We start from the raw sequence: 16,214 nt of genomic DNA, 5'->3' as shown, positions 1-16,214 counted from the left end.
GTCACTGTCCCCACCCCGACTGCTCTAACAACTCTGTCATCACCGAGTACTACCTCAATATCAGTGCCACTCTCTGAAAGCTCTGAGAAGTACTCCCGGACTCCTGTCATGTGACGTGAAGCCCCACTGTCCACATACCAGATACCTGAAGATGCTCCGCTAATCGAGGGAAAAGCATGCTCCCTCTGAACCTGTGTGGCAGGTGATCCTGCACTAGAGGACTCACACGTAGTGAACGCAAACTCTCGGTCAAAACGACCAGCAAAGTCCTCAATCTCTGCTGAAGCTGCCACGTCCTGGTTCTTCCCCTTCTTCTTCTTCTTCTCCAGACACACAACTGCATAATGTCCCATCTTTTGACAATTCCAACACTTCACCTTGGAATAGTCCTTCTGTGAGTTACCCTGTTTACCTTTACCTTTGCCTTTGCCCCCACCACTGCTTGTGGAAGCCTGCTTCTTCCCTTTGCCTTTCTTGCCTCCTGCCACCAGTGCTACGTCCTCATCCTGCTCAACTGGCTTGGCTGCCCCAAGCTGTCCTTTCCTGATCTCTGTCTGAATACAATCATCCCAAAACCTCTCCCATGTGGGAAGGGTCTCACGTGCACAAACCCCATCAGCAAAGTTCAACCATGAACGGGGGAGGCCATTCACTGCAATACGCACCAACTCAGTGGATGGAATGGCCTCTCCAATCGCTGCCAACTCATCTCTCACATTGGTAATCTTTGTGAGATATCCAGCTGCACTATCATTCCCCATCTTAATGTTCTTCAGCTTCTCTTTCAGGACCATCTTCCGGTTCTCATTGGTACTCTGGTAGAGATTGGACAATGCTGTCCACATCTCATGGGCATTGCTCTTTCCTCTCACATGAGGAATGCAATGGTCTTTGATTCCGTCTAGAATCAGCCTCTTACCCTTATTGTTCTTCTTTTTATACTCAGCCAACTGAGTAACATCAGTGGGCACAACAACAGGGTTCTGTGCGGTATGCACCATGATATCCCAGACTTCTGCCTCTTCAAAGATACTCTGCATTCTCTCCTTCCAAACGTTGTAATTTATATGCCCATCCAACCTATCCTCCACCCTCAATCCCAATGACATCCTGCTGTCCTAAAACTGAAAAATAGCACTGCTGTAGTAAAGATAAAATTGCTGTTTATGAAAAAATCAGCTTGCTGGAATTTTCTGAGTGAAAAATCAGCAACTGTAATTTTTCCTTTTGCTGTCCCAAACTGCCCTTCAGCACTCAAGCTCTGATACCATGTAAAAATTTCTGTTTTCCCACCCCGGTTTTCAGTTTCACCTTATTTCTCCCATTTAGTTAAATGCCCATTCCCATAGCCATACATTTAACAGACTGAAAAAAAATAAATATTGCTGAAAACACAAATTCTGGAAATTTTTCAGAGTGCTGGAAATTGCAGAAATAAAAATCAGCAATTAAAAACAGCCATTAAAACACATTAAAACACTGATATTTTTGGTCAACTTGACCCTGGAAAAACCCCCTACAACTCTTGGGGAAAACCAGTTTGAGAGCTCTTCTTTATTTCTGAAAATTGCCTTTTTACAGTGAGAATTATTCAGCAAAAAATCAGCAAGCAAATTTACAACTTATCTCCTTTCCCGTGCCTCACAGCAATCTGGAAATTACAGCAAACAGGACAACAATAAATGTTGTACGACCTCCGTTTTGTGTGTAGAAAAATCAGCAAACTGCTCCTCGATGTTTGTGCAAAAATCTGCCTTTCACTATGTGCTGAATCAGCTGTACAAATCTGCTCAATTGCTGCCTTGGAATGTGTGCCAAGCTGTTGTCTCCTTCTCCTTCCTGCTCAGAAATCTCTCTTGCTCTCTTGCTCTCCTTCTCCCAATCTGCTCATGAAAGAATGAATGACCTTTTCCTCCTTTTCCTCCTTTAATATAACTCCAAGTGACTTTTGGGTGATCCAAGTGACTTTTGGGTGATCTCTAAATCCAATGGCTGAAATAGATTTAGATCAATGGTTGAGATTAAATGCTCATTTAAATCTCACTTTCTATTTTTTAATTCACCCCACTTTAATAAAGACCCACTTAGTCATTTATTTCCAAAGTCACTTTTCCTTTCTAATTTTTCATTGACTTTATAAAAGTCACTTTAAAATTAGACTTAATAACTTTATCACTTAAAGTCACTTTTAAATTAGATTTAACTTTATAAAATTATAAAGTCACTTTAGGAGAAAAATTAAATTCATTTGGACACTTTTCCCTAGGCCAAAGATCAAAGCCTAAGGGAACCACCTGTCCTCCGGTACCAAATTTCAACACTTTCCTGTCAGATTCTCCACTAGAGCCTTGAACTCTTTGAATCGATCAAAAACCTCATCCTTTCTTTTCAGAAATTAGATCCAAGTCTTTTTGGAATGGTCATCGATGAAGGTGATGAAGTATTCGACACCACTCAAAGCTTTTGTGGACATCGGTCCGCAGATATCTGAGTGTATCAATCCTAGCACACTCTTAGCCCTATTGTTACTTCTGGAAAACACTGCTTTGGCATACTTGCCCAGAGCGCACCCTCTGCATACATCATCTCGTTCGGTACTTAGTTCTGGAACTCCTGATACTTTTTTCTTGAGAATTCTCAGAGCCCCATGGTGTAAGTGTCCCATCCTCCTGTGTGATAGTTCATTCAAATCTGTCTCCATTACTGCCTATCAGTGCCATTGGTGATTCTAGCTGCAACCTGTACAAGCCGTTACTTCTGATTCTAATCTGGGCCTTCTTTTTCCAACTCGGGTGTTTGACATATACTTTCTCCTTAATGAAGAAAACGTCGTAGCCCTTGTTTTGAAGTTGAGATATGTTGAAGTTTCTAAGTCTACTTAGTTAGAAACCCTCCATGCACTTTATCTGATTTATTCCTACCTACTTGTTTCGTTACTTAACAAGTTATTTACAATGTAAATACTGAAAATAAACACTAGTGCATGCTCAACATATTACAGATCAACAACTGAAAGAAACAGAAACAATCACACCATATGACACCATTATTTTTGGATCAATGTCCCCGGAAAAACCCAATGTGGGAAAACCGGTGCAGCTATCTGAGGGTTTTCTTATTAAGCAATATCAGAGTACAATCTGGGTGCTGAAACTGGCCTACCCAACAGAGAATTTCCTTGGCAGTAATACCTCTTAGTTTGAGACAAATCTCCTGGCTGAAACCCCGGATAATCCTTCCGGTAGCTCCTTAGCACCAATCTGCCCCAAAAACCCTAGCGTCAGGCTTTTCTGGACTCCATCAGCCCCTCTCTTCCCAGCACTAGCCCTGTGTCACCCCGGATGGGTTTGCGTCGACCTTAGGAGGCCCTGCGTTAGTTCTCTGGCCCTCTACGTCAGCAACGGTGGCCTCTCTGAGGCTCTATGCATCTCCCCGCTGCCTCTGTGTGGCCCTGCGTGAGCCCTGGCTGGCTTTGCATCACTCTCCCCGGCTATTGCGTTGCTCTTCCAACACTATCTTTGCCTCGCTGTCTCTCTATACTCAATGCCCCTCAGCTGCAACTCTCGGTCACTAATTCTATCTCTCTTAGCAAACCCCGCTCTAGAGAATAGAATGACTGATCACTCTGGTGTATTCTCCAAGTGACCCTCAAGCCTCCTCTTATGCTTTTCCTGTTGACATATCAATGGTCGAGATTAAGTCCCCAATCAATGGCTAAGATTAGATCTGGCTTGATCAATGTCTTTTGGACCATTCTAACACAGTTTCATATTAATACACATTAATATTTTATTTTTCCTAAGTTTAACTTAGGGACTCCATTAAAAATATTAATTATTTTAATATCTCCTGAACTGTTTAGAATCTGCCCAAACCCTTTCTGGGTATTGGAGATCTCATGTGCCCCAACCTCTCCACCAAATTTCGTTGCTAGAGCACATCATATGCTACCCTAAATCAACACTCCCTCTTAGCGAGGATTGTGCTCTAGCAATACTCCTCACTGAGTATTACTCTGATCATCCTGCATCGGTCCCTGTGCTGATGTTAGGCCTGCTGCTCACCATCCTCTGCAATGTCGTATCCTGTACTACTGCCTGTGGTTCTGCCACTGCCATTGTTGCATCTGTACGACAGCTCCCTCTACATCCGTGCTGCTACTTGTCCTTTCTCCTAGCACTGCACCTCCTCTCATCATGTTGCATCGTGCTGCCCACTGTTGCACTGCAACTCAGTTACTGAGAAGTAAGTAACTGATCTCCCAACTTTGACCTCTTTGTTCGGCTAGAGATCCTCTTGATGCTGAAGCTCCCTCTGTCGCTGACAAGTGCTTCCTCTCTGACCTCTGCGCTGCTGCAACAACTTCTTGCATCTCGCACTGTTGCACACCTCTCTGTGCCATCCTGCATTGGTGCAAAACTCCTGTGCCTCTCGCACTGTTGCAGCTTGCTAGCCTCGCGCTGTCTCGGGACTCCTGCACTGTATCTCTCTCTGCGCTCCATCCGCATCCATCTCTACCCGACTCAGCCAGTCCTGCTACTCCTCTTCGGGGCTCCCGTAGCAAGGTCTAGTCCAAGAGGCTGGGTACCTCAAGGATCCTGCCCCTCATCGCCTGTAGTCTGCCTGAATACAACTCAATGTCTCCCCACTTCTTCTCAAGTGGCGCATGTGCACTCATGGCACAACCATTGTCTCTCAAAACTTCCTTCTCTACCCGTGCTGGCGCTGCATTAGTCTCAGAAGACTCTCCCTTACTCTTCTTCCTTGGAAACTGGGTCGGATAATGACCTAGCTCCCCACAGTGGAAGCACTTGATCTTGGAGAGATCCTTCTTCTTCCGCTTCTCCTGCTTTCCCTCAAATGCTAGGGCAACATCTTCCTCCTCCTGCTTGACTTTGATCCCCTTGCTGCTGCTACCCGTCTTCGACTGCCGTCTGGTCTCTTCCCGGCGAAGAGCTGCCCACATCTCATCCCAAGGTGGAAGTGTCCCTTGGCCTAGTATACTCTAGACAAATACTTCCCAGTCTTCTGAGACTGCATTCAGGGTCGTCCCCACCATCAACTTTTGTTCCGGCATGGCTTCTATAGCAGTGAACTGATCTCGAATCTCGTTCAGTCCTCTGAGGAAGGTGTCAATCGGTTCTCCCTTCTTCATCTGATACGACCTCAACTGATTCTCAAGTAACATTCTTCTCTGCACAGAAGTATGCTGGTACAATTTCTTGAGGGCCTCCCACATCTCATATGTCGTTTCCTTCTCGACAATGTGTGGTTCTACATGGTCCTTGACCCCGTCAAGGATGATGCTCTTGGCCCTCGTCATTACCTCCTCGTACTTGTCGTGATCATTGGGGTCGACAAGGATAGCTATAACCTTCAAGGCGAAGTTCTTGACATGATTTCTGTCAAGTACGGATAAGATTTTGGCCTTGCAGACTGCGAAGTTCGATGCTCCGTCCAGTCTATCCTAGTCTCTTACTCCGTGCAGTGCCATGATGCTCTTCTACTTCCCTCCTAGAAGTTCTCTTCTGGACTCCCTCTGAGTCCCGATTTCCCTCTTGGAAATCCTCCTACTGTTGTCGAGATGCCCCCTACTCTGATCGTCTTGTGCAACCGCACCACTGATCCGGGTTCCTCGGCTAGAAACCCTCGGTAGCAACTCCCTCCTCTTGGCCTTGCTCTGTCAGGTACTGTTCTAACTACAGTACCTCACCAGCTCCACTCTGCAATATTCCCACAGCCTTCTAAACCCTAGCAACTTGAAGGTGAGAGCTCCTAGGCTCTGCGCAATCTCGGCACCAGCAACCCGGCCTCCTCAACCAATTGCGTCAGCCCTCCCAGCTTTTGCGTGGCTCTGTGTGAGGCTCCCTTTGCCTTCCTTAGCCTCTATGCTGCCTCTTCCTGGCTCACCCTTGATGACACAAGCACTGTGTCATCCTTCCCTTGTTGCTGCTTCGCTAGAAACAACTTCTGTCACCTCGGGACAACTGTTTTCTGCTGCTATTGCTCCGCTTGACTGATGTCCTCAGTACTCCTGTGATCTGCAATCATGCTCTGATACCATGTTGAAGTTTCTAAGTCTATTTAGTTACAAACCCTCCATGCACTTTATCTTATTTATTCCTACCTACTTGTTCCATTACTTAACAAGTTATTTACAATGTAAATACTGAAAATAAACACTAGTGCATGCTCAACATATTACAGATCAACAATTGAAAGAAACAGAAACAATCACACTATATGACACCATTATTTTTGGACCAATGTCCCCGGAAAAACCCAATGTGGGAAAACTGGTGCAGCTATCTGAGGGTTTTCTTATTAAGCAATATTAGAGTACAATCTGGGTGCCGAAACTGGCCTATCCAATAGAGAATTTCCTTGGTAGTAATACCTCTCAGTTTGAGACAAATCTCCTGGCTGAAACCCCAGATAATCCTTCCGGCAGCTCCTCAACATCAATCTGCCCCAAAAACCCTAGCGTCAGTGTTTTCTGGATTACGTCAACCCCTCTCTGCCCAGCGTTGGCCCTGTGTCACCTCGGATGGGTCTGCGTCAGCCTTAGGAGGCCCCGCATCAGCCCTCGGGCCCTCTGTGTCAGCAACGTTGGCCTCTCTGAGGCTTTGCGAATCTTCCAGTTGCCTCTGTGTGGCCTTGCGTGAGCCTTGGCTGGCTCTGCATCACTCTCCCCGGCTACTGCGCTGCTCTCCCGACACTATCTCTGCCTCTCTGTTTCTCTGTACTCAATTCCCCTCAGCTGCATCTCTCGATCACCAATCCTATCTCTCTTAGCAAACCCCACTCTAAAGAATAGAATGACTGATCACTCTGGTGTATTCTCCAAGTGACCCTCAAGCCTCCTCTTATACTTTTCCTGTTGACATATCAACAGTCGAGATTAAGTCCCCAATCAACGGCTAAGATTAGATCTGGCTTGATCAATGTCTTTTGGACCATTCTAACATAGTGTCATATTAATACACATTAATAGACTCCATTAAAAATATTAATTATTTTAATATCTCCTGAACTGTTTAGAATCTGCCCAAACCCTTTCTGGGTATTGGAGATCTCATGTGCCCCAACCTCTCCACCAAATTTCGTGGCTAGAGCACATCCTATGCTACCCCAAATCAACAAGATACAAAGAGTAAGTTCATTCCCAATCCTGGCACATGCAACACTTTGGTTGCTCGAAGTCACTTTCCTGCTTTAGTTTGAAAGACTACAGTACCTGTTCCTGCCGGAGTACACTTTGCCTTATTTCCCATGGTGATCTGAAAATTCATTCTTTCTTCCTGATAATCTGAAAAACTTTCTCGGATTCCTGTCATATGCCAGGGAGCTCCAATGTCTATATACCAAACCTCTGAGGAGGTAGAGCTTGCTAAGCAAGCGACTTCTTCTTCCAATTTGGAAGCTAACATAGAATAATCGAAATTCATGTCCCTTGTGCATTCTTCTGGAAATCTGTGCGAGTCTCCTTGACTGGATGCCTCTGCATCATGCTCTTGACCCATAGTTGATTTTCCTCTCCTATTGCCGAATCTCTCCTTTGATACCATGTGAAAATTTCTAAACTGAAATTCTACTACAACAACTGATTTATTTCACCTACTTATTATTCACAATAAGTTATTTATGAAATCCCTTTAGCAAATATTAAAATAAATTCTACTGCAATTATCACACAATTACCCAGAGAAAAAATACATGCACAAGAACCAATCACATTAAGAAAGTTGTTTTTGGACAATTGTCCCTGAAAAACCCAATGCGGGAAAACCGGTGCAGCAATTGAGGGCTTTATTAATCTTCAACAACAATTGCTTTTACAAGGAATGATTTTACAGAGAAACTGAAAGAAAACACTTGAGACTTTCCCTTTGAGACTTTCTGACAATTTGGAGACCTTGCTCCCACTCTTGCGTCACCTCTGTGTGGCTCAGCATGGCTCTAAGTGGCTCTGCGTCAGCCTGCGTGAGGGCTACGTCTCTCCTCTTGACTGCATTTCTCTCTGTGCTATCTCCCATTGTCCTTGCATCACCTCCTCCTCAGTCATTGCCTGTTGTTGATGCCCTCCTTTTGCTCCACCCTGCAACTCTCCCCCTGAATCAATCTCCTTTACTTGAGAATCGATTTTCCTAGAGATACTGAGTATCTGTCGATGTGTCTCCAAATGATCCTCATGTCTTCTTTTATACTTTTTTCTGTTGATGAATCAATGGCCGAGATTAAGTCTTTAATCAATGGCTAAGATTAAAACAGACTTGATCCTTGTCTCTTAGAAGCTTCTCACCCTTATCTTTATTAATAACCATTAATATTTTTATTTTCCTATGTTTAGACTTAGGAACCCATTAAAAATATTAATTATTTTAATAACTCCTCATCCGGGTGGAATTTCTCAAAATGGTTTCTGGGTCTTGGAGATCTCATGTGCCTTAGCCTCTCCTCTAAAACTCAAGGCTAGAGCACATCCGATGCTACCAAAAATTAACAAAGCCTAGGTTCCTCTAATTTCATTTATTGCACTCATATTTATCAAAGTTAATACAATGACGTAGAGTTTTTGCTTATGTTTATGTGTTCAAATGTGTATGGTTGTGCATTTATGAATTTGTAGCTGTAGCTAGTTCATTGCTTCTGTTATCTATGGTATTTTTCCATTTGGAATATTACATAGAGTTCTATCCTAAGGAGTTAAAGAAGACCGGGGTTTGGGATAAACGCTAGAGAAGCAAATAAAACATTTTATCTTGTAATTCTTGTGAGAGAAGAAGTTGAGAGATTTGTGGCATTTGAAAACCCTAGTACTACTTGGAGTGCTTGATGTGGTGAAGCTAGAGAGAGAGACTATCATGTGTATTTGTAGGATGCAAGTGTAGATGCCAAAGAGGACTTGCCAGTGTGTCTGCTAGCTTTTTTAGGCTTTTTGGTGGAGTGACCATCTTTGGTTGGGATTGATTCCTCGCTAGGAGTTGGTGACTAGGGTTTTCTTAGGGTTTCTCTAGCTAGGATTTGGAGTGTTTCACTTGTATGAGTTTGTATTGAGATGTTGGTATTACATGTATTTCATCTTGTGTGAGTGTGTAAAGTGTTCCAGCTTTCCAAATTTTGTCTACTTGCAGATTTAAATTTCAGCTTATGTTCTTTGATTTACTAGATTTTAGTGCTGGTTATGCATGTCAATTTGACATCACATTGCAATGAATTTTTTGATTGATTTAACACATATACAAAACATAAAGGAGTGGATTTATTGATATAATAAAATATATTCAGATTTGTTATATACTAAAGAAGTGTGCCCTAAAGGATTTGTTGCATTGAAGTACACTTGTTTGGTATTTATTTTCATGGGTTGCCTTGCAAATTTATGGGTTGCTTTATAAATAGATATTTCAGATTTATCTCCAATGCTGAAAGTTCACAGGAAATAGATTTGGAAAACTTCAAGAAAGTTCACAGGAAATAGATTTGGAAAACTTCAAGATCAAGGTGAAATTTATAATTCCACATTAAAAATCAAATTTTCAAATTTCTACATGATTACAGAGCCTTTCAGAGATTCCTACACTCCTATGATGTAATGTGTCTTATAATTTCTAATCTCCTATCACTTAAATGTATAATAAAATTTAATATAAGCAAAGACTTATACTTAATTATTACTATGAATATTTTGAGTTCAATATACATAATCATTCCATATGTTAAATCAAGTTATAAATCAATTAACTTGTCCTACTTATTTAAATTGAGTAAATGAAGAATACATCCATCGGCTTAAATCCCCCTTCATACCTATCATGATTATTTTTGACATCCAGGCCATCAAAATCAAGCTTGTACAATTCTTTTCAATCAAGCTTGTATCATTCTTTTCAAGAAGTATTTATAAGCGGCATATTAATATTTTAACATGCTATAATAATATGAAGTTAAGTTTTTTTAAATATGTTTCCATTAGTTCTTTTTTAATATAGAAAAAAATGGGTAATAACATTTACATATAAAGTTATTTTATAATAATTTATATTCACAAATCATAAATTTGTCGAGGCTTTTGTTTGATCTTAGAGTAAAAATTTATTTACTAAAATTTATCTACGGAGTTTTTAATTTAAATCATCATCATAACAGGGCTCCAACATGCTACTAAATCACAACTATATATACATGCATTCTATTAATATATTAGAAGTGTCACTTTATTTATTATAAAGTTATTTCAATTCAATTATATATATATATATATATATATTATTATTTTATTTTATTTAATATTTTCTTATTATATATATATATATATATATATATATAAATTTTATTTTATTTTAATTTAATATTTTCTTATTTTATATATATATATATATAAATTTTATTTTTTTTTAATTTAATATTTTCTTATTTTACATATCTTTTCAACAATATAATAAAATAGTTTCAAATAAAATTCAATACAAATTCATATCCCATAAAAAAAATCACATTCATATAAAAGATATGAAGTGTTTTTAATTAAAAAACAATACAAGTCTATACTCACAAAAGTAAAATCAACATTCATACTTTATATGAATTATCCTAAATACTCAAACCATTTTCATTTCAAAATCATATTATAATTTTCACCACATTCATAGTTTATATGAATTATCCTAAATACTCAAATCATTTTCATTTCAAAATGATATTATAATTTTCACCACATTTCCTTATCTTTATTTTTAATTTAATTAACTCAAACCTAATTTAGTATAGGGTAATTTACTAACTCAAACCTAATTTAGTACAGGGTTTAGAAGCTCATTGTTTGTGATCAATAGCATATTAGCATCTTGATTTGTGAGGATTTTGTCAATAGCATTTATTTGCATAATCAAGAATAGGTTTCCTTATAGCATGAGTATCACTGTCATATTATAACTGTAATCTTTTGCTATCATAGTATTAAAATTTGTATCAATCTTTTTACAATTATCAATTTTTTTTCCAATCCTTTTTATTATATAAACTAAATTTTTATTAATCTTTTTATCTCCACTGTGGGTTCCCATGACAGACAATCAAATTGATTTGATTGACAGGGGCGGCTTCATCCTCCACCTGGGAGGTAATGTGTCTCATTCTCTGTGTCAGTACGCTCCATTAAATTGGATGATGTTGGGTACCTTCGCTAGAGGGGAAAGTTGGTACTTCTCTATTCGGTTTAGGATAACGATCGATCATATCATAGTCACTCATCCACTGGGTCTTTTATGGTTTATAGATGGTTCTTCGTGTGAAATCTGAGCCATGTCTGGCGCCTCTTTGATAATTCAGTACTTCCCTACTCGGATTATAATGGAGCACGATGCAGCTATGGACATTCAACATCAGGAAACTTGGAGGTGGTTAATTATTCGGGAGTGTGAGGTGATTATTCCTTCAATTGATCGCATGGTGGATGTTGATTTGGGGTAGCATCAGATGTGCTCTAGCCATGAAAATTGGTGGAGAGGCTAAAGCGCATGAGATCTCCAAGACCCATGGTTTGAACAGATTGTACCTGGTTTGGGAGATATTAAAATAATTAATATTTTTAATGGAGTTCCTAAGTCTAAACTTAAGAAAAATAAAATATTAATGGGTATTAATATAAAACTGGGTTAGAAGGTTCCAAAAGTCATGGATCAAGCCAAATCTAATCTTAGCCGTTGATTAGAGATTTAATCTCGGCTGTTGAAGGACCAACAATAAAAGTATAAGAGGAGGCTTGAAGGTTAGTTGGAGAACATACCAGAGTGATCAGTCATTCGATTTGCTAGAGCGGGGTTGCTAAGCAAAGTCAAATCAGTGATCAGCAACGAGGGGTAGTGAGTACTGGACAGAGAGGTAGAGACAGTGCCAAGAGACCAGCGCAGAGGCAGAGAGCGAGAAGCAACAGCCAGAGTAGGCCACGCAGAGCCTAGTAGAGACAGCGCAGAGGCCAGAGGGACTGCGTCATCCACACAGAGAGTGGCTGGAGTGACGCAGAGGGTCCCAGAGGTTGCGCATTGCCTCAGAGGGCTGACGCAGAGGGGTTTAGGGCTGATGCAGAGGCTAGAAGGGCCAGCGCAAAGCTTCAGAGTTGCTAGAGAGGGGTTCGTGGGACAATTTTTTTGAATACCTGTTTACGAATAGAGAGGTATTGCTGCCAGTTATTTTTCTCTATCGTGTGAGCCAGTTTGGCACCTAGTTGTACTCAAGGAGATACTGCATAATAATAAACTCTCAGAATAGCTGCACCGATTTTCCTGTATTGGGTTTTTCCAGGGACATTTGTCCAAAAATAACGGTGTCACTTGTGTGTTTGTTTTCTTTTAGCTGTTGATCTGTAGATGTTGAGACTGTATTGTGTTTATTTCGGTATTTATATGTTTTAAATAACTTGTTTAGAATTAACAAGTAGAAGAAATAAACCAACAGAATATAGATTAAATTTCTAACGGATAGACTTTGAAATTTCAACAGTGGATGGTATTAAGTTTTGGACTGCAGGAAGTGCCATGGTGCACATACTCTGCAATGTTGGTAGTCATAGCAATTCTGTGGCAACCAGGGACATCGCCCATATTCAGAGTTTTGTTCTTCTCTTTGGCATGGAGGATAGGGTTCAGTGCCCATTGGACATGGAGCAATTCACCCCCCGAGGACTTTCTATGGAGGTTCAATGGTGCCAATTCGGCCCTCAGAGTCACTTCCCGGCTTCAGGGAGTCTAGCAACTCAGAGGTGTGTTCATGCTTGGAAGCTTTCATGGAGTTTGAAATCCCATTCGGTGCCTAGTCAACATAATAATTGGTTCTATTGCCTAGTGAGCATCACAACTTGGGTCAGGCATTATTTTGTTCATTCGGGCATGGTGATTCATCATTCCGGAAGGTGGTGGACAATTCGTAGTCATTTGATGGGGCAGGTCCATTCTCAGTTGGTGAGTAGGAGTCTGTTGGTCGAGGAGGAGAGCATACTGCGGCTTAGATGGTGGTTGTTCATAGGTTATGTCGCCTGGGAAGAAATGGAGGTCGGTTGTGGCCTCCGGTATTTGCTTCTAAAGCACGACTTGTGGGTATTTTATTGCCTCTACTGGAGGTACATGGTGTTTGCTGGTTGGGAGTGTGTGCGGGTATCCTCTGATGGCTCATGGCTTGCTGGGAGTTTGTGGTCTTCGCTGGTGGTTTGTGGCTTCTTATGGGTGCGCAGAGTTGTTAATACTGACTGGTGTGTCGTGGCCTGTGGAAGCTTCCTTATGGTCCCAAGTTGCCGTCTCCTTACTATTATGTTAGTCTGCTTTTCTTATGTGGCTTATAGGTTGGTTCTTATCATAGTTTTGTCATGTTAGCTATTTATATAGTCAGTTTTGTGGCCAGAGGCCAAACCAGAGATGTGTTGTATCTTTTTGCAAAACACTGGCTCTTCTGCATATAATTTTGCCAGATAATTTAGTTAAATTCAATATCTGTAATCTTGACTCTTACGACTCTGAATTGGTGTTCTTGCGCCAGTTTCCTTGCGGCATGGCCTTAACATCAAGAAAACATGTTTGTACTCTTTTTCGTAGATAATTAAATATCGAACCTTACACAAAAAAAAGTCGTATCGATCTTTTTACTATTACAATTTCACTTGTAGTAACTTCATAAAATAAAAAATAGCTTTCCCTATAGCAAAGTATTACTGTGTCATATGATAATTGTAATCTTTTGCTATCATATCATTAAAATTTGTATCAATCTTTTTACAATTATAATTTTTTTATCCAACCCTTTTTATTATATCAGCGAAATTTGTATCAATCTTTTTACTATAACAATTCCACTTGTGGTAGCTTCTCAACTTTAGATGAGCATTTTTGTTGACTATGGTGCAAAAAGAGAAAATTTTGTTTGATCCGAAATTATAATTTTTTGTTAAATGATTAATATTTTTATAGGAGCTGTCTAATGAGGATATAATTTTAAGAAATTAGACTGTGAGAGTGTGTAATTGTTTTTTTGATGGCAAAAATGGATTAGGCATTATCAGAAACTTTCGGGGCATCCAAAATTTTAGAACTTGACAACTGTAACCTAGATTTTCAAAATTTTCTGCTAAATTTTCTTAAAACCATGCTGAATTTTCTATTATTTTCTGAACGAAAACATGACCCGTTTAGACTATATATATATATATCACTTGAATGAGCTTTTCTTTTTCATTCTTCTGGAGAGAAAGAAAGTTGGCTTGAAACATGCCATGTGTCATTAGAATCGTGCATTTTTATGCATATATCTTTAGCCTCATAAACATTAAAATGATTTTTTCTTCTTCTTAACTTCCCAAGCCAAAAAGAAAATGCCAAAATCAGGTTTGTGGCAAATAAAGGGACCAAAACAAAATAACCTCACCTGTGCAAAACGTTAGCATTTGCGAGGGAATGGTTTTAACCCATGACCTTCTGGAATTGCATATTAATATTACATAGATATAATACTAAAGAGTCGATATATTAAATGTTTAGTTTTATTTTGGGAAGCAATTTACCAACCTGGCAAAATAACATGAGCTTAAAATCCAAGCCATAAAACCATAGATCCTTTCAATAGAAATAATATGTTAAATCTCTTATATCAATGTGATTCACAAATTGAAATTGAAAGCAGAAAATGTCCAACCGCCAGTGCTAAGCAACTCTGGGAAGCGCTCTAAAGACTTGCTCAGAATCCTAAAGTGATAAATTGTTGCAAAATTCCATAATCCTGAAAGGACAAATTCTTGCTCTGAATGTTGCACATCTGCAATGTTCCGAGCAGGAACCTGTCATTCAGGATCCCAGACAGCTGTCAGAAGGCTTCATTATGACACTTCCCAGGGGTACTTAGCACTAGCTATGTCCAACAAACCAGGGAACATAATTCTATGATAAAATATAAATATGGATCTTTGAAGATAAAATATAAATATGGATAACTTCATTCCATTGGGCATCAATCTTCTTCTTTGGACTAATCTATGTTGTGCTGGTTTTGCAGTTGCAAACAGTTGAAAGCTCAAAGGCAGACCCTAGAACGGTTGTATCTGTTATCCTGGGAGGTGGTGCTGGCACTAGACTTTTTCCACTTACCAAAAGAAGAGCCAAACCAGCTGTAAGTTATCTTTTGTAAAAAATCGTAACTGCTGATGCCTTGATGAACAATTGTTATTTATTTTACACGATGTCTTACTCCTTAAGTATTTAACAACTGTGAACAGTAACACTAAACAAAAACAAATCCTCATCCCTCCTTTTCTTATTGATGCCAAAACAACATTGTATGTAGGTTTCAAAAATGTCATTGTGACCTTTGAAGGAAAAGCAAGCTAATTTGTTATTAAAACATTCACCAAGATGCCGCCTTTTCTTGTTGGGCTGAAGACCTTAACTAGTGTTGTATGTAGGATACGAATATGTCATTCTTGAAACTTTTGCAGCCGAACTCAACTAACTTGTTATTGGAACATTTACCGGGATTGGACAATTATCTATTAGAATTGGTATTTTTGCATGAAATTTGAACCCAAAGTAAATAAATTGAATTTTGCGGACTTTCTTGTCAAATAGTATTCCTGTCATTTCCTTGAAGAAAAGGGGCGGGGGTTCGCCATACTGAAACTTTACATAGCTAGTTTGCTGATCTTCCAACATATGTGTAAATTTCATAGTAACATGAATATGCGGCCCAACACCATGGGGACTTGTCCTTCGAGTTGCCTGTCGCAAAAGACCTGAGACAAGTTGGAAACGTCCGCTATGGTCTGGGGATTTTGGCGACGGCCTTGGGGATGTTCCCGCCCAAAATCAGGGCTGGCCAGCAAATGTCCCAAACACCCTTGATAAATCTGAGACGTATGGACATCCCCAAACATGGCGGGACCAAAAAGCCATCAAAATAGGCATATTTTGGTGACTAGTTGGCCAATTGTGTGCCCATTGTAACTTAGCAGGGCAAACAATGATTTAAAAAAAGCAAAGAAAGAAGATTAACCTAACTTAAAAATTGAAAAAAAAAAACGCCCTCTTCCTCCTCACCAAGTGAGAGACAGATATATAGGATTTTATTAAACTGTTTGTGAGGCCAAATTGACGTATTGAACCAAGATGCTTACACATGAAGCAAACTCTTGTGAGATGTTAAATGTCGCTAAGATAGCTGAAGTTCTACAAAATCCA

The 16,214-nt window shown here is 39.9% G+C and overlaps 1 protein-coding gene across 3 annotated transcripts in view; it reads left to right on the top strand.

Annotated features, from left to right (window-relative positions):
* LOC149263877 (glucose-1-phosphate adenylyltransferase large subunit 3, chloroplastic/amyloplastic-like) overlaps positions 1 to 16,214 on the top strand; it is a 461,146-nt gene that overhangs the window by 32,824 nt on the left and 412,108 nt on the right. For all 3 annotated transcript variants that reach the window (XM_089426745.1, XM_089426747.1, XM_089426742.1), the window contains exon 3: positions 15,037 to 15,150. In XM_089426745.1, the coding sequence (XP_089282871.1) occupies positions 15,037 to 15,150 (114 nt within the window). The remainder of the gene's footprint in view (positions 1 to 15,036; positions 15,151 to 16,214) is intronic.

Source organism: Pinus tabuliformis, chromosome 6 (assembly GCF_031772625.1).
Source record: "Pinus tabuliformis cultivar Carrire ecotype Pingquan chromosome 6, CPIR1, whole genome shotgun sequence".
NCBI classification, from domain to species: domain Eukaryota; kingdom Viridiplantae; phylum Streptophyta; class Pinopsida; order Pinales; family Pinaceae; genus Pinus; species Pinus tabuliformis.
Note: the sequence above shows the minus strand (reverse complement) of the source record. Positions and strands in the feature narration are given on the sequence as shown.